Below are 23,717 nucleotides of genomic sequence, written 5' to 3' on the forward strand. Positions count from 1 at the left end.
TAATAGAACTCAATTATTTTCTTTGCACTCTATGTGCTATATGCTAAAGTAAATGGTAACGTCCATTTACGCTATTGATTGTTGTCGAGCGTTCATGCCATTTACTCTGATCTTGAACTTTGTAGTTTTTGTGGTTGCCATATTGTCTACATAACATATAACATAAAACTCTAAATGGTATCAGGTATTATAACTGTCTTTTTTCCTGTTCCAGTTCATTTTCCCCATGGCTTCGTTTGATTGGCTCAGCGGCAGATTTGAACTGGAAACCCGATGGGAAGGTGACATGTGTGTTTCCAGTTCAAACCTGCTGCTGAGCCAATCAAAGGAAGCCGTGGGCAAATTAACTGGAACAGGAAACACCTTGTGAAAACGGGGACAACAGTTATGAGCGGAGAGGACTAAAGGAGATGGGGAGAGGGAGAGAGAGAGAGAGAGAGAGAGAGAGAGAGAGAGAGAGAGAGAGAGAGAGAGAGAGAGAGAGAGAGAGAGAGAAGAATAGCTCTTTGAAACTGGTGTCTCTATTTGGGGTGTATCATTATGGGTAAAACATTTCAAAAAGTAAAATAAAATAGCGAAAATAGCCGATGTACAGGCTATTTTCGCTGCGCAACACCATCGACAAATTATAAAATATGGTTTAGGATACCGTTCTTTGGTTTTATTGACATAAGCTATCATCCTCAAAACAACATGGGAAAACAAAACAACTAAAAACACAAATAGCGCTACAGTTTACTACCAAAGTAGTAACTACAGTACTAGCGTTTGTGACTTGTGTCACTGTCGGCGTAGCATCACTTCACATATTCATGTGAGTACAGCCCTGGAACTGCTTTATGTCACGGTGCGTTTCACATTAGACGGACAGTATAAGAGAGAGATGGAGGGGTGAACATTTGAGAGGTGGGAGAGTAAGAAGACAGAGAGACAGAGAGAGAGAGAGAGAGAGAGAGAGAGAGAGAGAGAGAGAGAGAGAGAGAGAGAGAGTGAGAGAGACACATGTAGCGCAGGTGTCTTCAACGTTTTTCAAGGACCCCTTTAGCTGAGAGACAGATGAGGCAAGGACCCCCCCCCCCCACACCCCACTACATATTGTATAAAATTGTGTTAAAGATTAAACTTTTTCATATATTTCATAGACTATCATCAGTGTTGTGTAAATTCCGTTTTTTGTTAATTTCAGACAATAGTACTTAGTTCTTGATTTGCTACTTTTCCCCCCCTCTACACCAAACCTCTGCCGAAAATAGCCAATCTGCAAGCTCACAACGCCTCGCGCTGCGAGGCGTTGTGAGCTTGTAGATCGGCTATTTTCGGCAAATGTTCCCCTCAGAAAAGGAATTCTAGGGTTCAAGTGGTTAATGTAAAAAAAAAAAAAAAAGTTCCTATCACACAAACATTTGGCGGACCCCCTATAGTAACTCTGAGGCCCCGCTAGGGGTCCCGGACCCCCTGTTGAAGACCCCTGATTGTAGAGAGATCATGGGAGGGATGAGAGGGGAGGTGGAGAGAGGCTCCAGGGCCTGGGTTAGCGTGGGAGAATGGACTGCATTGAGCTGAACTAGACCAGGCGCTAATCTGAAGATCCAGGACTTGTAAAAACACACACACACACACACACACACACACACACACACACACACACACACACACACACACACACACACACACACACACACACACACACACACACACACACACACACACACACACACACACACACACACACACACACACACACACACACACCATACACACACACACACAGCACCTGCAAACACACACTCATGCCCGCATGCAGAAAAACCCTAGCCTCGCGTAGCCAAACGATCGGAGATCCCCGCCCACTGATACTTCTGGTGACAAACTGGGTGGAGAAACAATTGGGACATTTTGAAAACAAACCACATCGCAGAGCTTTTAGGGGCGGGTCCTTCGTATTGGGACGGTAATCAGGATTGGTTGTCAAAGCAGTTTAGGCGTAGCTTTGGTATAGCGGAGAAAACTGCCCCTACACTAATTTAGACTTCCCCAGACGGCGGTATCTGTTAGGCGGAGATCTCTGATTATCTGGCTACACCACCAGTGGTGAAAAAAATCAAAATTTAGTTGAATAAAAGTACAAAAGTATTGGTATCAAAATGCACTTAGAGTACCAAAAGTAGAAATTTTATGCAGAATTATGCAGAATGTCCCACTTCAAGTTTTCAAATGTATAAATATCTTTTGAAAATAGCAGATCCACAATCTCGTAGATCGGCTATTTTCAAATGGCCGAATTGTATAATAGGGCTGAAGTGGTCAATTTTTTGCCTTGATTACGATTAATCAACGTGTTTCCTTTATATAGATCTCTAAAATAGCACATCTACAAGATCACAATATGCCCCACACACACACACACACACACACACACACACACACACACACTCACACACACACACACACACACACACACACACACACACACACACACACACACACACACACACACACACCTGCGTCTAAGTGATCTTGATCCATCCATTTGATGTTCAGAGATACACAGTAAACCCCAAAGGCTCTACATGGCTGTTGACCTCTCACTGCTCTGTACCTATCACTTCCTGGGTCAAAGGTGGAGGAGGTGATAGAATGTTGTCAGTGTGGGCGGTCCTACAGGGAATGTGACACTTCACACGTGTAGAGTGGTGGTGAAGCACATAGATATAGAAACCTTAGCCTAGATACCTCATTGGTCGCTACAGTTCACGTCTTTTCCGGGACTTTGTCAAAATCTAGTTGTATAAAAATATCCTGTTGCATTTTTATACAACTAGATTCGGCCAAGTCTCGGAAAAGGCGCGCCGTGATTGGCCAGTAGTCAGGAAGTGTGCCCCCTCTAATGTGGCGGCCGCGATACAGACGCCCCCAGAGTTGGAGGAGGCGTCTACCTTTATATTGTCTATGGTGAAGCACATTAATGTGCTGTAACTGGACGCCGAGGCGCTCACGTACACACACACACACACAGACACACACACACACACACATGCGCAAGCAAGTGCATACACACACGCACGCCCATGATAGATAGACATTTTAACTTTACTTAAGGGGAAATACAGCTGTTGTTAACAGTCTGTTAGTCAACACCTGGCTGTAGACTAATGCATATTAGCTGACAAGTTGCACGCACACACACACACACACACACACACACACACACACACACACACACACGCACACGCACACGCACACGCACACGCACACACAGCACAATATGCCCCCTCCATCTCATTCCCTGGCACCGCAGCATGGTGTGCAGTCAGTCAGTTCGTGCCCGTCTGGCATTCACTGTGTCAACAGGCCTGGGAAAAGTTAATCAGTATCTTGGCACTACCCTGTCCTCCCTCCATCTCTCCATCAATCTATCTGTCTGGCCCTCCCTCGCTGTGTCTGGTTGTCCCCTGGCACCCGTCCATTCGTCCGTTCGTCCGTCCGTCTGTACAATATCTATGTCATCTATCTATCTATCTCAGTGGTTCTCAAAGTGCGGTCCAGGGACTATCAAAGGTCCTTGATGGGGTTCTAAATTGACTCTTACAGTGTGTCTATAACTCTGACAGTGTACAAATGGAACCAAATGGACCCTAACGGGTCCATTTGGTTCCATTTGTACACTGTCAGAGTTAAGAGGAGTCCTTGAAATGTAAAGGTTTGAGAACCACTGACTAATCTATCTATCTATCTATCTATCTATCTATCTATCTATGTACCTGTGTATATTCTTATGTTTGTCTTCTATGATAGAACGAGTTATGATTTGAATTGGTGAGGGTGGCGAGCAGTTTGAGAATGAGAAAAAAGGAAGCAGGAAATAAAGAAGGGAGGAAGGAAGGGAGGAAGGAAGGAAGGAAGGAAGGAAGGAAGGAAGGAAGGAAGGAAGGACGGACAAAGGATGTGAAAGGAATGTCTTCCTGTCCACTTTGTGAGTCCAAGTAATGAGGTTCTAGCAGTGACACAGCGGTACCACGGTGCCCTCTAGTGGCGGTGCAGCAGAATTGATCTGAAACCAGTATGTTACTTGTCCTGTATTAGAAAATGCTTTTTCTCTTACATTAGTAGTGTGTCTTCAGGACAACATGAGGATCATTAAATCACGTGCCTGTTCAAACAGCTTAATACGCAAATGCTATTCATTTAATTGTATTTGTTCATGTTATAAATGAATATTGGGTATTCATAGCATCTCTCTCTGTCTCTCACAGGCTTGTCATGGCTGCGTTGGATCAAAGTGTGACTGCAGCGGAGTGAAAGGAACCAAGGTGAGTGGAGAGCGTGCACACACGCACACGCACATGAAATAATGTTAAGTAGTTCTATATTCTGATAGTAATCATTGTTATAGTGTGTGTTTACAGTTTACAGTTTAGGCATAATAGCAGACGCTCTTAATCCAGAGCGATTTACAGTAAGCAAGGACACAAGATAATACATCATAATAGATCATAATACACATAATACATCAAATGTATAAAAATAGTCATCTAATAATAAAGTAATGCATAAGTAAACCAATAATCTAATAATAACTAATACATCCGTAAACCAAGAGCCTATCATCAGCCTACATTGAAACTATACACACTATAGGATGCCAGGTCAACAATGACCTGGCATCTACCTGCTATCTAAGTTACATTTTAGCCTTTTCATAATCCTGCAAGTGTCGTGTGTGTGTTCAGTAACATGGGTCTCCCCAGTTAAACTGAAAATACATACATGTTCACGTTGGGATACCAAATACAGGATACACTACTAGTATAAACAAGTGAAATGGGAACTGATGAAATTTAAAAAAAAATAGCTTGAACATTATTATACAATTTAATCTGATAAATTATCTTTCTGGGGTTCTCTCTCTAGATTGGAATAAATTGATGACCCACCTGAAAATGCTTTTTCACTTTATTAAAGAGCTGGAGAGACGATATAGCATGATTACTGATCAGTATTGATCAGAATAGAGAGCTTTCACTTTTTAAAAATGTTTCTTTTTTGTTTTTAACTAAAAGATATATAACTTACAGCCCCTTTAATGCTATAAATACTATTGGTCACACTTTATCTCCCTTTATAGGGTTTATAATTATTCAGCCAGTTAAAGGTAGGGTAAGTGATATCTGTTTGGTTAAAACAAACACGTTTTTTTGTTAAACAGTTAAAGCTCTATATTCTGATAGTAATCATTACGATAGAGTGTTTGTTCAGTAACAGGGGTCTCCCCGTCTCTCCAGCTCTCAAATGAACAGAAAATACATTTTCAGGTGTTGCAGGTTACCAATTATAGCCAATCAGGAGAGAGTACCCATTCATCAGCTTCAATTTTATAGCGTTCCAGTTCAAATGTTGTCTGCTCATTTCTTGGTGTCATCACTTTCCAATTTTTTTCACTTGTTAATCCTTCATCCTGTGTATGAGTTCTCTCTCCTGATTGGATACAATTGGTATCCTGACCGGAAAGTGCATTTTATGTTTAATAAAGAGCTGGAGAGACAGAAAGTCTCCTGTTACTGAATAAACACTCTATAGCAATGAGTATCAGAATATAGAGCCATCACTTAATTTAACATAAAACACCACTTGCCTTACCTTTAAGACCTTATAGATCTTATACTTTCAATGTATATTAAAATATAATAATAATAACTGATCTACAAGCTCACAACACATTACAAAACGTGCAACTTCTAGCCTAACTAAAGTTGAAAATAAACACACAGATTCAAACTTTTGTGATTAATAGTTCATAAGCGAAATGTTAAAAAACAGTTTAGTCTTACGTTAAGAATACATTGTGAGAAGGTGTGTTAATCAATTGAAGTTGACAAAAACTGAAAGGCAATCGACTTAGGTTGATCAGTAAGGTTAGACAATGAGCTACAAGCTCATTTTCATCAGAATGCGCTGTTCTCTGAGCTGGACATGTACTGTATAGCTATCAGTGAAAATTATGAAGTGAAAAGCGCCATTCACACTGAGCAGTATAACTGTAACGATAACTATATCCTTCACCATTGTATTTCTTCTATAGTTGGTGTGAACTCTGCCATCCACTTGCCACGATTTTTAAAACTATATTTTTATAGTTTTAGTTAGTGCTCAGCAGTGGTGAAAGAAGTACTCAGATATGTTATTTAAGTAACAGTATCATCAAAATATACTTAATGTACCAATATTTGAAAATAGCAGATCTACAAGCTCACAACGCGTCGCACTGCAACACGTTGTGAGCTTGTAGATTTCCTATAATAAAGGTATAAAATAGGGCTAAAGTGGTTAATGTATGTTTTATAATATAGTCATTTATATCTGCAAAGTGACTAGTAACTAAAGTTTTCAAATAATTGTAATGGAGTAAAAATACAATATTGGAAACTGTTATGGAGACTACTGTTCATCGATATTGGACTATAGACATATATGACATATCGTATATATCCTGATCTGAATTGATCGAAACGTTGACGACGCAATAAAAACATTTTTCAGCATCACCAGTGTGCAGACTCTACTCTCCTTTATGATACTTTTGCTTGTCTTGCACCTGGGCCACGGCTGTGCTTGCAATACCTTCCTCAAAAGTTTAAAGTCCTGCCTCCAGTGCATATCACAGCTTGTTTTTGCTAACCATATTCGAGGGACCTTTGTACATGTGATAATTAAAATAAAAAAGGAATATTGGCAAATATTATCAGATTTTTCTTTTGCTCTGTAATACTGTGTAATAATACTGTATTAAAGGAGTAGTTCACCCAAAAAATTACTTATTTTCTATTAATTACACACCCCATGAACGCTTGAATTCATGGAGATGTATTTGTTTTTGTCACATTCCTAAGCCAATAATTTGATGATTATAATAAAGATGCTTATGTATCCTGTAGGAGACACAAAGGAGACTCTTTGTGTCTCCTACCGGAGAGACTGCCGGTCATCAAATTATTAGCTTAGGAATGCAACAAAAAACAAAAAAATCTCCATGAATTCAATGTATATAAATGAAACACTGAATGCGTGTGTATGTGCTCTTTGTTTTTCTCATTCAGGGTGACAGAGGCTTCCCGGGTCTTCCAGGACAGCTTGGCGTCCCAGGGTTCCCTGGACCTGAGGGTCCTCTCGGAAGCCGTGGGGAGAAGGTGAGTTCAGGGATACAACCTCTTATAGGTCATGGGTCCTTGCCAATACCCATCCCTAATGTTCAATGCACACGGTTGCCATGTTTGCAAGTGGGAAGCTGACAAGGGAGGGTGTTCTCTTGTCTTGCTGCACTAGTGGCTCCTACAGTTTGGGAAAAATATGTTCGTCGACTACCTTTTTTCACTGACGAAAACTACATAAAATTAAGCTATGATGACTAAAATATGACGAAAAATATGTTCGTCGACTACCTTTTTTCACTGACGAAAACTACATAAAATTAAGCTATGATGACTAAAATATGACAATTTCGTCAACAAATAAAAACTAGACTAAAATGTTAGTGAGGGACTAGTGGAGAAGAGATCCAGTAGAACTAAAAGACAAGTCATTTTATGCTTGGTTGCGCTCAGGTGTTGCGCTCTGAAAATAGCAGATCTACAAGCTCACAAAGCGTCGCAGCGCGACGCTTTGTGAGCTCGTAGATCGGCTATTTTCAGCATGCAACCAAGTGTAAAATCTGCCATTACGACGCCATCAAGGCACCGCCAAAATACATTTTAGTCGACTAAATCAACTGCAGTCGACAATAACCTTATGATATTTAGTCGACTAAAACTAGACTAGCAGTAAAACATTTCAGATGACTAAAATATGACTAAAACTAATTTAAAACGAAAACTTTGGGAATTTGTTGGGATTCGATTACATGCAACCAGCGCATAATGCATAATGACTAAATTGTTGGGAAATGGAATAAGGAGAAAACAGCATAATCACTGCGATTCGAAGCCTTCTTTTTTACACTAAGGAGATCATCAGAGCCATTGGTTTCATTGTGGGGATTTGGGGGGGGGGGGGTACAATTATTTATCTTGACTGTCTGTCTCTGTCTTTGTCTCTGTCTCTCAGGGTGGTGATGGACCAGGTGGTCCATCTGGTCCAAAAGGAATCAGAGTAAGTACATCCCACTCCTTTTTTACTTACGTACAATTTTGAGGTATTTCTACTTTAGTGGGGTATTTCCAATTTTCAGTACATTTACTTCTACTCCACTACATCTCAGAGGCAAATATTGTACTTTTACTCTACAACTAATATTTATAACTTTAGTTACTACCGGTAGTTACATTGTAGATTTTGATTATTATTGCAAAACATACAGTAACCACTTCAGCCCTATATATAGTTCAGCCATTTGAAAGATCTACAAGCTCACAATGCAATGCGACACATTTGTAGATATTTTCAAAACATTTGTCTACCTTTTATACATTTGAAAACTTGTGAAATGGGACATTCTGCATAATGAGTACTTTCTACTTTTGGTACTTTTAAGTACATTTTGATACCAATACGTTTGTACTTTTACTCAGGTAAATTTTGAATTCCGGACTTTTACTTGTAACAGAGTATTGCAGTATTGATACTTTTACTTAACCCTTTAAGACCGGGAACGCATCTGTGTCACTTTAGATTTCTTTGGCTATTCAAAACTAGCAGATATACAAGCTCATAGTGCGGCACCGAGTGCTGCGCTATGAGCTTGTAGATCTGCTATTTTTGAAAAATCTTGAAAACAAAAATGTAGATAAAAAAAAAATGGGTTAAGTAAAAAATACGAGTACTTTTTCCACTACGGCTGCTCACTCCTGTCCAGTCTAACCACATGGGTTCGTAGAACAGTTCAATAGGCTCTATGCACAGCTGCCATTTTGGAGAAAAATTGGGCCTCTTCTGACTTCCATCACAGGTGTTACCAATGATACTAATGAAGGCTCTGTTCCATTCTGGTCAAACAGAGTCAGGGTGCTGATATTGTGCATGTTGGCTCACTAGAAATACTAGTGGGTCTCAAAGTGTGGTCCAGGGACCCTCATGGTTCCTTGAGAGAGTGTAACTCTGAGAGTGTACAAATGGAACCAAATGGACCCTCCCGGGTCCATTTGGTTCCATTTGTACACTCAGAGTTATGGGGGTCCTTGAAATTAAAAAGTTTGAGAACCGCTGTGCTACACTAAATGGAACAGAGCCTTCATTAGTATCATTGGTAACACCTGTGAAGGAAGTAAGGAAGGGGCCCAATTCATTCCCAATATGGCTGCTGTGCATAGAGCCTATTCAGTCCTGGTTGGATGTGACTGTTTCACCTGTGCGAGAATTACAAAGCCTTCCAAAGACAGGCTGTAATACCTCATTTAACCAGCAGATGCCCTCGTGCCTTCATGATAGAACAGCTTCAGCTTCGCCTGTGTTACATGTCCAAAGCCGTCCAAAGTCAGGCTGCAATACCTATTTTGACCAGCAGATGCCCTCAGTTCCATCTCAACCCAAACAGGAAATCAAATTAAGGCAATTGGGACCTTAGAATCAGTGTGTTGTTCTACAGCCAATTACTTTTCTACTGTATATCTAATTTATTATTTTATTTTTTTCCCCATAAATAGGGACCTAATGGATTGCCAGGATTCCCAGGAATGCCAGGAATTCCCGTGAGTTGCCGAACCATTTCCCTCGTCTTCAACTCCCAAGTTGAAATATTTTGCATATATATCACTTCTGTTACGAATACATTATTATGGATACTCCTTTCAGCTTTTTCACAAATCCAATGAAGTACTTAACCATCATTGAGTGCCAAGGCACACAGGGATCAGACTATAGTTATACTGTAGCTGCTTCAAGGACAAGCTGAACCATAACAAGATAGTTTGTACCAAAACAATAGCTATCAGGTCTAGTGGAGACATCTAGGCTCTTACAAGCTACCTAGTATCATAATGTATAATATAAGTACCATCACGTATATTTTACGTGATGGTAAAATATAAAGGTTAGATATAAGCAACCATAATAATATAGTATCATGAATAATTATTCTGCACTAACAAGGTTATTATAGTTTAGCATTTTTTCATTAGTTCATATTTTTATTTCATTTTTCTTTTTCGTTTTAAAAGCGTGTTTTCTAGTTTAGTTTAGATTTTCATTTTTGAAAGGCTTAGTTTCTTTATTTGTTATTAGTTTTAGTGTTGTGGTCCTACCTGTGCGTTTCGGGAGTGACCTCATTTCCTGTATCCTTGTCATTTCCCAGGGTCTGCCAGGACAAGATGGACCCCCAGGCCCAAGGGGCACGCCGGGCTGCAACGGGACAAAGGTACCAGAAAGAGATTCTTTCATAAATGAGACACATTCACTATTGCTGTATATATGTAACCGTTCTACTATTAATGCTGAGGTCTGGCGATTTTGTCATTGTGAACCTACTTATGACTGTGATATACAATATGTGAATGTTTTTATTGAAAAAAAACGAAATAAATGTAAAAAAGAAAATAAATGAGACATTCCCCATTTGAACAATGACACATACAACAATGCATGCAACTATGCAACTACACGCCACGTTTTGCCTACATAATAGTACAGAGTTTAATATATATACTGTAGAAGTTACTTCCAACCTGATGAAGGCCTGTTATACTAAGTATGTCGTTCATTTGGTTATTTGCCTATTTGCCCATAAAAGGCTAATTATATTTAAGTTAATTAATATGAATCTTTGAAAAACTCAGCCAACCGAGCCATGCTTCATCAACATTTAGTTATGTCAGTTAAAGGATTTTTTGGAAAGATGTCTTTAATATTTGTTTACTGTGTGTGTGTGTGTGTGTGTGTGTGTGTGTGTGTGTGTGTGTGTGTGTGTGTGTGTGTGTGTGTGTGTGTGTGTGTGTGTGTGTGTGTGTGTGTCTGTGTGTGTTTATCAGGGTGAGAGAGGTTTTTCCGGAAGTGGAGGTATCCCTGGACTGGAGGGACGGCCGGTAAGTTCACACACCACAGAAGACAAACTGTCCAGTCCAACCTAACAGCCCTAATCCAATTTCACAGCATATCATTACAATCCCAATTTTCTATCACTCTTCCACAAGGTGGAATAGGACATCATCACTTCACATAAGTAACTTTTTGGTCAAATTGACATTTTTGCCTAACTACTCTCCTAACTGCTGCATCATTGTGCGTTATTTCCTATGTCCTAAGCCTATCAGAATGCATCCAAAATCACTTTCTGCCTGAGTCAAAGAGATGACTAAGGCATAAAGTGATTTTTGAATGTAACAAGCATTTTGATAGGCTGAGGACATAGGCAATAAGGCACAATGATTCAGCAGTGTTAGGAGAGTAGAGCTAGGCAGATATACTGTAAATAAAGGCAGATATACTGTAAATAAAGGCAGATAAACATGATTTAGGAAATGACGAAAAATCACTTTCTGCCTAAATCATTTGAAGTCAACTTTTTGAGTTAGGCAGAAATTATTTTTGAATGTAACTTAACTTAACTCTCTCAGTGCCAATGATATAAAAATATATGTTCATACTGTGCCAGCAATTAATTTTTTAAGTAAAAAAAAAAAGTGCTTAGGAAGCGAGAGACAGCCTTTTTCAGTTATAAGTTAAACAAGGAGTGGATGGAGCTGCAAATCTTCAGATAATGATATCTTGGGTTCTGAACATTTTTTTCCATTTTTTTTTTTTGTAAACTTGGGATTTTTCGTTCTTGGCACTGAGGGCATTCAGAAACAACTCGGGATATCTCGTTGTGTGGCACTGAGAGTTAAGATATGACTTAGGCAATTATGCTATGAGGCTAACAATGTATTTCTTAACTCCATCAGTGCCAATGTATATTCTCTACACAACAGATGTTTGCAACAGTTTATCCTAAGCATCAACTGAGCTATGACTTCCACCTTTTGCATTTTGACTTTAACATGCTCCATAATGATTTGACCACTGCCATGACAATTCTTCCTCTCTCTCTCTTTAGGGTGTACCTGGTCTGCCAGGACAAAAGGTGAGTGCCTCTGAAACTGACTCATCTTCGGTCACCAGTCTGGGCCTTGATCGATTGTTCGTGTTAACCACCAGCATCCATATTCTGGGGGGGAACGTTACATAAATTGTCACGATATGAGACAAGTATGTTGGGCCCAAGTGTAGAACCACACAGGCAGGCAGATCAGGTTCAACGAGGATTTATTATCAAACTCACAACATAAGCTGGCAGTAACGCAGGGCATACAAGGGCAGGACACACCATGACTGCAACTAGCAAGACATAGTGAACATAGTGAGATTTAAATACACAAAGACTAACTAGACACAGGTGAAACATAACTACAATCAACACCGGGATTGGCTGTGAGACTAACAGGACACAGGTGGAGAAAACTAGTAATCACAGGGAGGTGAGACAACACAAGGCAACAGTAACCAGGCAAAACAGGAAACACTAGCTAGGACATCACTACATAATAAAAGTATACAACAGACAGACAGGTCCTGACATGACATAAATAGCAGATCTACAAGCTAACAGAGTTTGTAGATCGTCTATTTAGCAGTGGGAGCTCATGTTAAAACACCTACCAGAGGGAGCTTCAGTACTGTGATTGTTAGTTCATGTTATTGTTAAAACACCTACCAGAGGGAGCTACAGGACTGTGATAGTTAGTTCATGTTAAAACACCTACCAGAGGGAGCTACAGGACTGTGATTGTTAGTTCATGTTAAAACACCTACCAGAGGGAGCTACAGGACTGTGATAGTTAGTTCATGTTAAAACACCTACCAGAGGGAGCTACAGGACTGTGATAGTTAGTTCATGTTAAAACACCTACCAGAGGGAGCTACAGGACTGTGATAGTTAGTTCATGTTAAAACACCTACCAGAGGGAGCTACAGGACTGTGATAGTTAGTTCATGTTAAAACACCTACCAGAGGGAGCTACAGGACTGTGATTGTTAGTTCATGTTTAAACACCCACCAGAGGGAGCTTCAGGACTGTGATTGTTAGTTCATGTTAAAACACCTACCAGAGGGAGCTACAGGACTGTGATTGTTAGTTCATGTTAAAACACCTACCAGAGGGAGCTACAGGACTGTGATTGTTAGTTCATGTTAAAACACCTACCAGAGGGAGCTACAGGACTGTGATTGTTAGTTCATGTTAAAACACCTACCAGAGGGAGCTACAGGACTGTGATTGTTAGTTCATGTTAAAACACCTACCAGAGGGAGCTACAGGACTGTGATTGTTAGTTCATGTTAAAACACCTACCAGAGGGAGCTACAGGACTGTGATTGTTAGTTCATGTTAAAACACCTACCAGAGGGAGCTACAGGACTGTGATTGTTAGTTCATGTTAGTGTTAAAACACCTACCAGAGGAAGCTTCAGGACTGTGATTGTTAGTTCATGTTAAAACACCTACCAGAGGGAGCTACAGTACTGTGATCGTTAGTTCATGTTATTGTTAAAACACCTACCAGAGGGAGCTACAGGACTGTGATTGTTAGTTCATGTTAAAACACCTACCAGAGGGAGCTACAGTACTGTGATTGTTAGTTCATGCTCCATCGTCTCTTTCACAGGGAGATCCAGGAGACGTGATCACTTCCAACCGCTTTGGACAGAAAGGAGGACCTGGGCTTCCAGGCCTTCCAGGAATACCTGTACGTAACGTACCATAGACAATATGATTGTTATAAATATAATAACATATAGTATAATGCCTGTACAGGCCATGGACACAGACAATATGATTATAATAACAATATAATAACATATAGTAGCTGTATGTCCCATAGACACAGACAATATTGGGCTTCATTCAGCAATGTTATTACATTTAAAATGATCTTATATTTTCTCTTAACTGTTAACAAAATAGGACAAAATTGGTTCTTATATCGCTTCCTGAATGAGCCCCATGATGATGATAATATAATACTTGTTCATCCCATAGAGTGAATGATACATTTATAAGAATACACAGAGAATAATCTGCTTATAATAATAATAATACAAATAATGATAATATCTGTGTGTTTCAGACAGAGAGAATCCATTTATAATAAGACATTGTAATACCTGTTACTGTACAGTACATCTCATAGGCAGTGAGAATATCATGTTTATAATAATTATTATTGCGTGTGTTATTACTACAGGGCAACTCTGGGCAGCCTGGATTGCAAGGACCCCTCGGTCCTCCTGGACCCAGAGGTGATGAGGTAAGGAAGCCCGGAAGGACCAAAAAAAGGAACACATTAAATCAATTACAGTTGTGTGCATCTATTTTGGTTGGCCAGTGGTGTAAAGTAACTAAGTACATGTACTCAAGTACTGGACTTAAGTACAATTTTACTGGAGTATTTCCAATTTTCAGTACTTTTACTTTTACGCCCGCTACATCTCAGAGGCAAACGTTTTATTCCACTACATATATTTGTAATCTTTAGTTACTAGTTACTTTGCAGATTTAGATTATTATTACAAAACATACATTAACCACTTCAGCCCTATATGTACTTTGGCTAATTGAAAATAGCAAATCTACAAGCTCACAACGCGTCGCGATGCGACGCGTTGTGAGCTTGTAGATCTGCTATTTTCAAAGGATTTTTATACATTTGAAAACGTGTGTAATGGTACATTCTGCATAATGAGTACTTTTTAATTTTGGTACTTTAAGTATATTTTGATGCCATTACTCTTGTACTTTTACTCAAGTACATTTTTGAATACCGAACTTGCACTTGTCACAGACTATTATCTACAATAGGGTATTGATACTTTTACTTAAAAAATAAATGTGAGTACTGTTTTTCCACCACTGTTGGTTGCATCTAACAAACCGTTGTTTGCGGTGCCGTTGTTTTAGGGTCGCACGGGTCCCCCAGGCCAGCCAGGACCTAAGGTAAGTTTAAAGGCTGATGGAATATGGACTTGCAGTAGTACTACATTTGTGTTTAAATCTAGTATAAAACATGCAGTATTAGTATAAAACTATTGAGACAGTATATAGGCCCACAATGCTCAGCATTGAGGTGTTCGAACCTGAACTTGTGTGTTAGGTGTTCGAACCTGAACTTGTGTGTTAGGTGTTCGAACCTGAACTTGTTTAAAGAAAACCCATTCACCTGAACTGGCACGAACCAGAACAATTTATTTTTAGTATCATTAATATTAAATATTACATTCAAAATATCTCAACTTAGATATTTGATCTCCCCACCTACCTATTTGCACTGCCTTCCTGACCACGTAAAGCACAGAGAACACATTGCAAAGTGATTTTCACGTGTCTTCCTCCCAATAGATTGATAGGATTCAGGCTAAATGTCGTTGCACAGGAAAATAGCGAAAATGGTGGATTTACAAGCTCACATCGTGTCACGATGCGACATGTGAGCTTGTAGATCTGTTAGTTTAGCTCTTTTTTGAAATGTTGCCATTTTGAAAGTGGTTGAGGATATTTGCCGGTAATGAAATAGGGCAGGGGTTCCCAAACTGTGGTGCGCGCACCCCTTGTGGTGCGCGAGCGCCCACCAGGGGGTGCGTGACCTGAAAAGCCTAATGGCGGTTCTATGGTGTTATTTTGCTAATAAATATAAGTTTTTTTTTTTTTTTTTAAATGGGAATTTTCACTGTGTGTAAATCATGAAATTGAAGAAACTTTTATATTAAAAACGTACGTTTTACTATATATATAAAAAAAAAAGATGTATCATGTACCCAAAATGCACTCGACTTCCTGCCAAATGTCCACAGACGCGCAACGACCTATGCGCGCGACCGGGAAACGGCAGGGCAGCGTAACATAATGTAAACATGCAGAACTGGCTAAAAACAGGGAAACTGTCAGGTGGACGTGGTCAATCAAAAGTTCATGAAAGTAATGAAAGTAATGAAAGTAATCAAAGCGGACAGGAGGAAGAGGCGAGAGAAGTGGAGAGCAGCGTTGTAGTGGAGAGTGAGACAGAGAGTGATGATGACAACAATGACACGGGGGAAACTGAAAAGGGGGGGTGTGGGGCAAAGACACAACAGCCAGGCCCTCCATCAAGAAAACGGGGTAAAAAAAGAGACAACGAGACTGGGCGAAAGACTGGAATAAGAAAAAGGAAATACGATGAAAACTATCTGTGTCTGGGCTTCACTTGGATTGGTGAAGTGGATCACCCAGACCCCCAGTGTGTGATGTGCGGTGAAGTCCTATCCAACAGCAGCATGAAGCCTTCATATCTACGTCGCCACTTCACCAGTAAGCATGCCGATGTAACTAAAAAACCCCTTGCATTTTTCAAATCAAAATTGGCGGAGTTGAAAGACAGACAAAAACAACTGCAGGTTCATTCATGTGGTGGCTCTACCAAAAAGGCACTGAAGGCTTCTTATCTGGCAAGTTACAGAATTGCTAAAAAATTGCAGTATTGATACTTTTACTTAAGTAGAAAAACGTGTGAATACTTTTTCCACCACTGGTTATGAACAGAACTGACTATATTGGCTTGAGGTGGCTAAAGTGGCCAACGTGAAATCGCGCAAAGACACCCGACTTAATGAGGGCAAAAATAATAATACATTTATAATACAAAACCGAGGAAAACCCGAAAAAAATGATAAGAAATTAATAAATAACCAAATTAAAACCGCAAAATTTTTTTCGCGCGCGCGCGTGCATGAGCCCCGGGGGGTGCGTCATCTTGCTCTGGAGGTAATAGGGGGTGCACAGCTAAATAAGTTTGGGAACCGCTGAAATAGGGGTATGACATCTGTCCTTCATCCACATTGTTGTTCATCTTACCTGGCTTTAACTGACTGACTCCGGGTCTGTCTTCTTCCTCCATCAGGGAAACATGGGCCTGAACTTCCAAGGACCCAAAGGAGTGAAGGTACACAGTTAATTCATTTACACGTCCAAACACCATCAGAACATAACAAAAACTTCTCATGTTTAGATTCTCCATTTCATTCAATTTCTTAGACTCATTCATTGTTTTTGTCTCTGTGACCCCCCCCTCTCTTTCCACTGCTGTCTGTCTGTCTGTGTGTCTGTGTGTCTGTCTGTCTGTCTGTCTGTAGGGAGAGAACGGACTTCCAGGACCACCGGGTCCACCAGGACAAGTTGGGGAACACAAGAGGCCGTCAGAATCAGAGATCCAGAGAGGAGACAAGGTAATTGATGCAATACATGTGTGTGTGTGTGTGTGTGTGTGTGTGTGAGCATCAATCATGTAGCCGATGAGTTCTTAAACTCCTAAACTAAACCCCCCCAAAAAATCTCACCAGAGAATAACCTACTCTCCTTTTTCTGCATGGAAAGGACAGTGAAAATGTTATGCAACATAATCATCTCAATGTTCCCATTGAGAACTCCGTAAAAGTTGAGTTGAGATCAACTCCGTATAGCAGTGTTGATTTCGTCGACTAAAACTATGACAAAGAATGTTGGTCGACTACCTTTTTTCACTGACGAAAACTCAATAAAAACTAAATATAAACTAAGCTACGATGACTAAAACTAAGACTACATATATTGACAATTTCGTCAACAAATAAAAACTAGACAAAAATGTTAGGGAGGGATCTAGTGGAGAAGAGATCCAGTAGTAACTAAAAGACAAGTCATTTTATGTTTGGTTGCGCTCGGGTGTTGCGCTCTGAAAATAGCAGATCTACAAGCTTGTAGATCTGCTATTTTCAGCATGCAACCAAGTGTAAAATCAGCCATTACGACGCCATCACGGCCATTTTAGTCGACTAAATCAACTGTAGATTTAGTCGACTAAAATCGTATCATATTTAGTTGACTAAAACTAGACAAAAACTAAAAAATATGACTAAAACTAAATGGAATTTTATTCAAAAGACTATGGCTAAAATGTAAAAAAAAATTGCTGTCAAAATCAACACTGCCGTATAGAATCTCAAGATATTCTGAATTGCTAGTATATAGAATCTCACCGGCACACGGCACACTGACTGATTTAAACTACGTACTTGTAGCTGCAACTCTCACTTCAGACACTAGATGGCAGCAGGTTAGCATGTCTAGACTTTGGTTGTTTCCTTGTGGAACCACTATTGCTCATTATCAGGAACTCCTTCAACTTTGCCGGAATAAATGCCAGGGTTCTGTTTTGAACTGTGTTATTAAAATGTCTTTTTATGTTGTAGGGTGACCCAGGACATCCGGGACCCCCTGGTGACACTGGTTTACAAGGACCCCCTGTAAGTACCTCTCATTGTCATGCTTAGATGTGTTGATTTATCTGCATATTACGGAGATTGCACAAAAACGTATTTCTCCCACTTCTTTTACACCTGTTAACCTGTGATGTGACGATAAAGTTGATTGTGACTGTGTGTGTTGATATAGGGCCCCTCCGGAGGAAGGGCGGGAGATAAAGGAGAGCCTGGAGAGGCGGGAAAACGAGTGAGTTGACAGTGTAATATATTAAACAGTATACTGACACTGTACACACACACACACACACACACACACAAAATGGACGCTTCACAAAGTAACGTGCCATGCAAAAAGTCAGGTGTGAATGTGTAACAGAGTCACGTTCTCACAAAATGTAATGCATTAAGGCAGTGTTTTTCAACCTTTTTCGCATCAAGGACCCCCAAATTGACAAATATTAGCCCAGGGACCCGCATTTGAAAAGATATGCCAGGGACTCAACCATTTAGATTTCTTGGGGGTCCCAATCTACACCGTATCACCATCATCAGTGTTCATTTAACTCTGAGAGTGTACAAATGGAACCAAATGGACCCGTTAGGGTCCATTTGGTTCCATTTGTACACTCTCAGAGTTACAGACATATAAGGGTCAATTTGGTTGCTAACAATTAATTTGGCTGGGGACCCCCTGGAACCCCCTCAAGGACCACTGGTGGTCCCCGGACCACTGGTTGAAAACCCCTGCATTAAGGTCATGATTTGTTCACATTTTTGGGAATATTTACACGTACCTCGATCAGAACCGAGTCACACTCATGTCATGGCTTTTCTTACAGGGCAAACCTGGCAAAGATGGCGACCCCGGTCCTTCTGGCTACCCTGTGAGTTCTGACCTCTATCGTTTTGATATCTTATCGGTGATTCATTGTCATTTGCTTACTGCATATGGGGAGGAAATACAAACAATCTCTCTTCTTTCTTTCTTTCTTTCTTTCAGGGTAGCAAAGGAGACTCAGGAAGTCCAGGTTTACCAGGAAGAGATGGCGAGAGAGTGAGTTTTCCCCCTGTTATTTGCTTACCTGTAGTACTTTGAGATTTGTCTCAAATGTAAAGTGTGTTACAAATAAAAAAAGTCTTATTATTATTATTCTAATTAACTGTGTGAAACTGCGTATTCATTTCAAATGCAACTGCTCCGAAAATCTCTCTCTCTCTCTCTCTCTCTCTCTCTCTCTCGCTCTCTCTCTCTCCCTCTCAGGGAGATAAGGGTGATCGTGGATACCCTGGACCCCCAGGCCAGGTGGGTTATTCTATTTTATATCGCGACGTGTTGTGAGCTTGTAGATCGGCTATTTTCAAACATTTTAGTACTTTTACTTTTGGTACTTTAAGTACATGTTGATACCAACACTTCTGTACTTTTACTCAAGTAAATTTTGAATTTTGACATTTACTTGTAACAGAGTACTTCTACATTGCAGTATTGATACTTTTACTGTAAGTAATTTGAGTACTCTTTACACCACTGATCATTATACAGTATAATATTTTCTCAGCTCAATCTCTCAAATTCAGTTGAGTCTTAACCCATTAAGACCGGGGACGCGTCTGTGTCATTTTAGATTTCTTTGGCTATTCAAAAATAGCAGATATACAAGCTCATAGCGCGGCACCGAGTGCCGCGCTATGAGCTTGTAGATCTGCTATTTTTGAAAAATCGTGAAAAAATATTTTTTATAATTTTTTTCAAAAAACTTTTTGGATTTAGAAAACATTTTTAGAATCGGCCTCAGGTCTTAAAGGGTTAACTGAGAATTGACAAGTGATCACTGGCCGTCATTGAGCAGCATCTTCGTCCACTATGACGTTTGTTATTGATTGATTGGTTGATAATGGGTCCGTTAAGGAGTTCACCGTGGCCATGCATTGTTGTACAGTGATAATGTTGTTCTGTGTCGTACCAGGTGATCGGTGGTGCCGGTTCCATTAGTGGTGGCGTGGGGCCAAAAGGAGAGCGTGGTTTCCCTGGAGGCGACGGACGCAAAGGAGAGAGAGGACCATCAGGTCAGTACACACACACACACACACACACACACACACACACTCTTGCACAGCCACAAAATTAGTTTGAATGGTTTAACCTTTAACCTTTTGTCTTGTACAGGTTTGACAGGACCACCTGGACAGCCAGGATCAGGGGGTGAGTACCCACGCACACGCACGCACAAGCACACGCACACACACACACACACACACACACACACACACACACACACACACACACCGATATTACAACACAAAACCATAACCTGTGGTAGGCGATTCTTAAAAATGTTTTCTAAATCCTAGCAGTTTTTTGAAAAAAATATAAAAAATATTTTTTCACGATTTTTCAAAAATAGCAGATCTACAAGCTCATAGCGCAGCACTCGGTGCCGCGCTATGAGCTTGTATATCTGCTATTTTTGAATAGCCAAAGAAATGTAAAGTGACACAGATGCGTTCCAGGTCTTAATGGGTTAACCGTGGCGTCTGTCCTCAGGTGGGGGAGGCGGTGGTTCGACGGGCGTTCCGGGTTACCCCGGTGCCAAAGGTGAAAGGGGAGTCGACGGCGCCCCGGGACTGTCCCTGCCTGGTCCCCCTGGACGGGGCGGCGGTGCCGGGGCACAGGGGGCACCGGGACCCCCCGGACCCCCAGGGTTCTCCAGCGGAGGAGGCAACTGCATCGGAGGAAGCCCCGGTCGCGATGGCGTCCAGGGAGAGAGAGGTTATCAGGGAGAGACTGGACAGAAAGGTGGGTGTGGGGCTGGTTTACATGAATGTAACATTATTAATACATAATAATAGTATTAACACATCCACTGCCAGAGGTTAATCTCATAAAGTACTCACCAGTGCCAAGGTTTTATTGTTGTTTTTTGTTTTTTTCACGTCGCCATAGACCCCGTTAAAATCCTTAAGAATGCGCGATGCATGTTTGTAAACATCGTGCACATGTCCCTGTGTCTACCAGTGCAGACCACGTGTCAAACGGGGCATCCATGTTGTAGTTAGAACGGTTTATGTTAAACAGTGATGACCGAGGAGAAAAAACTACAAGGGAGAAAAAGCAGTTTTAGTGTGCGCTTTAGAATGGAGGCCGACGGGAACGTCAAAACCGGATCGCAAATAGTTCCGTTCCGGTGGTGTTGCACTGAAAATGGTCCGTGTAGAAAATTGAAAAAAAAAAAGGAAAAAGCACCCGGACCGTAGCACTACGGTCTCGGCACTTAACAGTTGGATTTAATGGACCGTAGGACTACGTTCTTGGCGTTTAATGTGTTAATGATGATAATAATACTAATAATAATAATAATAACTAGAGGTTTGGACCGCATCGCGGCCCTCACATCTAGGCCCGATCAGCTACATCACTTCTACGTTGCACCAGTGATTCAACTGATATGGCCATATATGGAGATGCGTAGTAGGATGGGGTCCTAGCAGCCAAAAAGAAAATTAAAGTAATAGGATGACTGATCATGGTAATCGACTGATCGAATAAAAAGATACTGCGGCCAGAAATAAGGAAAGCTGCTGTGGCTAAAATGTTAAGATATAGTAGGAAATGTAGTTTTATATTAACCCTACAATATGTAAGTACATTGAAGGTGGGGTTAGAAGCCTAAATAATAGCCAGAGCGCTGATAAACAGTCTGGGGCAGGTTTGGAGGCAAGTGGAGTGTTCGTGTGTTGACCAACCCCCGACAAATTTTGGAGGTCATTTCAATTAAAGTAGTAGGATGATAATAATAATCAGGTGAATGGCAGCAGTAATACGACTAAACAGAAATCTGTGGGGAATTCGGGAATTGAAATGACAGTAATAAACGCAATATCCGCCCCCGGCCTTAATGTAATATATCCTATTATAATTCTAGTAAGCTCACGGTGGTGGTGGTTGGTGGTAGGGTGGACTCTTGATCAAACTGCGCATGCGTCGTTGTGTGCCAGGTTTCGCGAGAGAAACAAGCAGCGAGGTCTATGAAAACGAGGCCAAACCAAACGAACCCTATAACACCAACATTGGCCCTAAAGCGCTTACAATCGGCGGACATGGCAACACCGACGCCGACGCTACACCATAGACCCCGCCCACTCTCTGCTGTGGAAAGTAAACACTCCAGATTTGTTTCCCCACACACGAGGCACATTAGCTCCATAAAGAACGGTTCTATGTCGTTCTCTTCCAGGATCGGGCGAACGTCCGCCAAGGCTCCGCTGTTTACCCTTTTGTATACATCGTATCCCAAAACTAATGGTAGATTCTAAACCGCACGGATGTTTAAGGTTTTGAAAATAGCTCATCTACAAGCTCACAACGCCTCGCGATGCGTTGTGAAAATAGGGAGATGGAGAGAGAGAGAGAGACGGAGAGAATACTCAAATACCTTGAGTAAAAACACTTCACAGTACTGAAAATGAGTACAAATACTTAAAAGTACTGAAAATGAGTAAAAATACTTCAAAGTTGAAAAACAAAGTACAAATACTTAAAGATTGATAAAAACACTAAAAATACCTAAAAGTTGAGAACAGTAAAAATACTTAAAAATAGGGGGGCGCCACAACGGGGCGCGCGCGGGGGAGAAACCGCGCGACAGGACGTGCATTAACCCCAACTTTGCAAATACTTTCGCCTGCGCCCTTCACCGGGTATGGTCTAGTTATACTATAACATCATAATATTATAGTACTATATTATATTAGTTTAAAAAAAACAACCTAAGTTGCTACATCAGTGGTTCTCAAACCTTTTCATGTGAAGGACCCCCAAAAATGATATGTATTTTGCGGACCCTCATCTCAAAATATTTTGTTCCAGGGACCCCCCCCAGAAGCAAAGATTTGAGTTACAAATGTTCGCTTTAAAAATGCATATATATTCAAAGATTTGCAAAAATGCTCAATATTTAAAAAAAATAGCAGATCTACAAGCTCGAGCTTGTAGATCTGCTATTTTTGAATAGCCAACGAAATCTTAAAATGACACCAAAAAAAAATGACACCATTTTTTTTTTTAAATGACACAAAACTCAGTGAAGGAGCTCTGCTGTTGCTTTTGCAGGCGCGAAGGGAGACACCTGTGTGAACTGTGTCGGTAGCTCCAGCGGCATTCCTGGACCTCAGGGACCCCCTGGGACCCCCGGCTTCCCCGGTAAGAAGACCACCACTAGCTGTTATTTTATTATTATTTTTTCTCCAGAGAGAACGAAACCAAAATGAGATGCAGTGAGAGAAGAGAGATTAAATATCTTAGCTCACAGGCATTTTAAGGCTATCAATTTAATTCACAAGTGAACCTCTACAAGTTAATTTCCAATTCAGTTCGAATCTGAAAATGTTATTGTTTAGCAATGGACCACAATGTTATCCTTTTAGCACAACCTTCGATTGTACTGCCTGTACTGTTAACAAATGTGTTAATACATTAAACCATTCAATCAAT

At 40.6% G+C, this 23,717-nt stretch overlaps 1 protein-coding gene across 1 annotated transcript in view; it reads left to right on the top strand.

The window, feature by feature from the left end:
• Positions 1-23,717, top strand: part of col4a5 (collagen, type IV, alpha 5 (Alport syndrome)) — an 82,756-nt gene that overhangs the window by 30,448 nt on the left and 28,591 nt on the right. The window contains exons 2-22 of the mRNA XM_084042467.1: positions 4,254-4,310; positions 7,095-7,184; positions 8,098-8,142; positions 9,633-9,677; positions 10,280-10,342; positions 10,953-11,006; positions 12,017-12,043; positions 13,624-13,704; positions 14,203-14,265; positions 14,916-14,951; positions 16,888-16,929; positions 17,120-17,212; positions 18,215-18,268; positions 18,417-18,473; positions 19,066-19,110; positions 19,227-19,280; positions 19,488-19,529; positions 20,194-20,293; positions 20,394-20,429; positions 20,772-21,023; positions 23,337-23,426. Coding sequence (XP_083898593.1) covers positions 4,254-4,310; positions 7,095-7,184; positions 8,098-8,142; positions 9,633-9,677; positions 10,280-10,342; positions 10,953-11,006; positions 12,017-12,043; positions 13,624-13,704; positions 14,203-14,265; positions 14,916-14,951; positions 16,888-16,929; positions 17,120-17,212; positions 18,215-18,268; positions 18,417-18,473; positions 19,066-19,110; positions 19,227-19,280; positions 19,488-19,529; positions 20,194-20,293; positions 20,394-20,429; positions 20,772-21,023; positions 23,337-23,426 — 1,426 coding nt within the window. The remainder of the gene's footprint in view (positions 1-4,253; positions 4,311-7,094; positions 7,185-8,097; positions 8,143-9,632; positions 9,678-10,279; positions 10,343-10,952; positions 11,007-12,016; positions 12,044-13,623; positions 13,705-14,202; positions 14,266-14,915; positions 14,952-16,887; positions 16,930-17,119; positions 17,213-18,214; positions 18,269-18,416; positions 18,474-19,065; positions 19,111-19,226; positions 19,281-19,487; positions 19,530-20,193; positions 20,294-20,393; positions 20,430-20,771; positions 21,024-23,336; positions 23,427-23,717) is intronic.

The sequence above is a fragment of the Gymnoscopelus microlampas genome (assembly GCF_963454915.1).
Source record: "Gymnoscopelus microlampas genome assembly, chromosome: 19".
Taxonomy (NCBI): domain Eukaryota; kingdom Metazoa; phylum Chordata; class Actinopteri; order Myctophiformes; family Myctophidae; genus Gymnoscopelus; species Gymnoscopelus microlampas.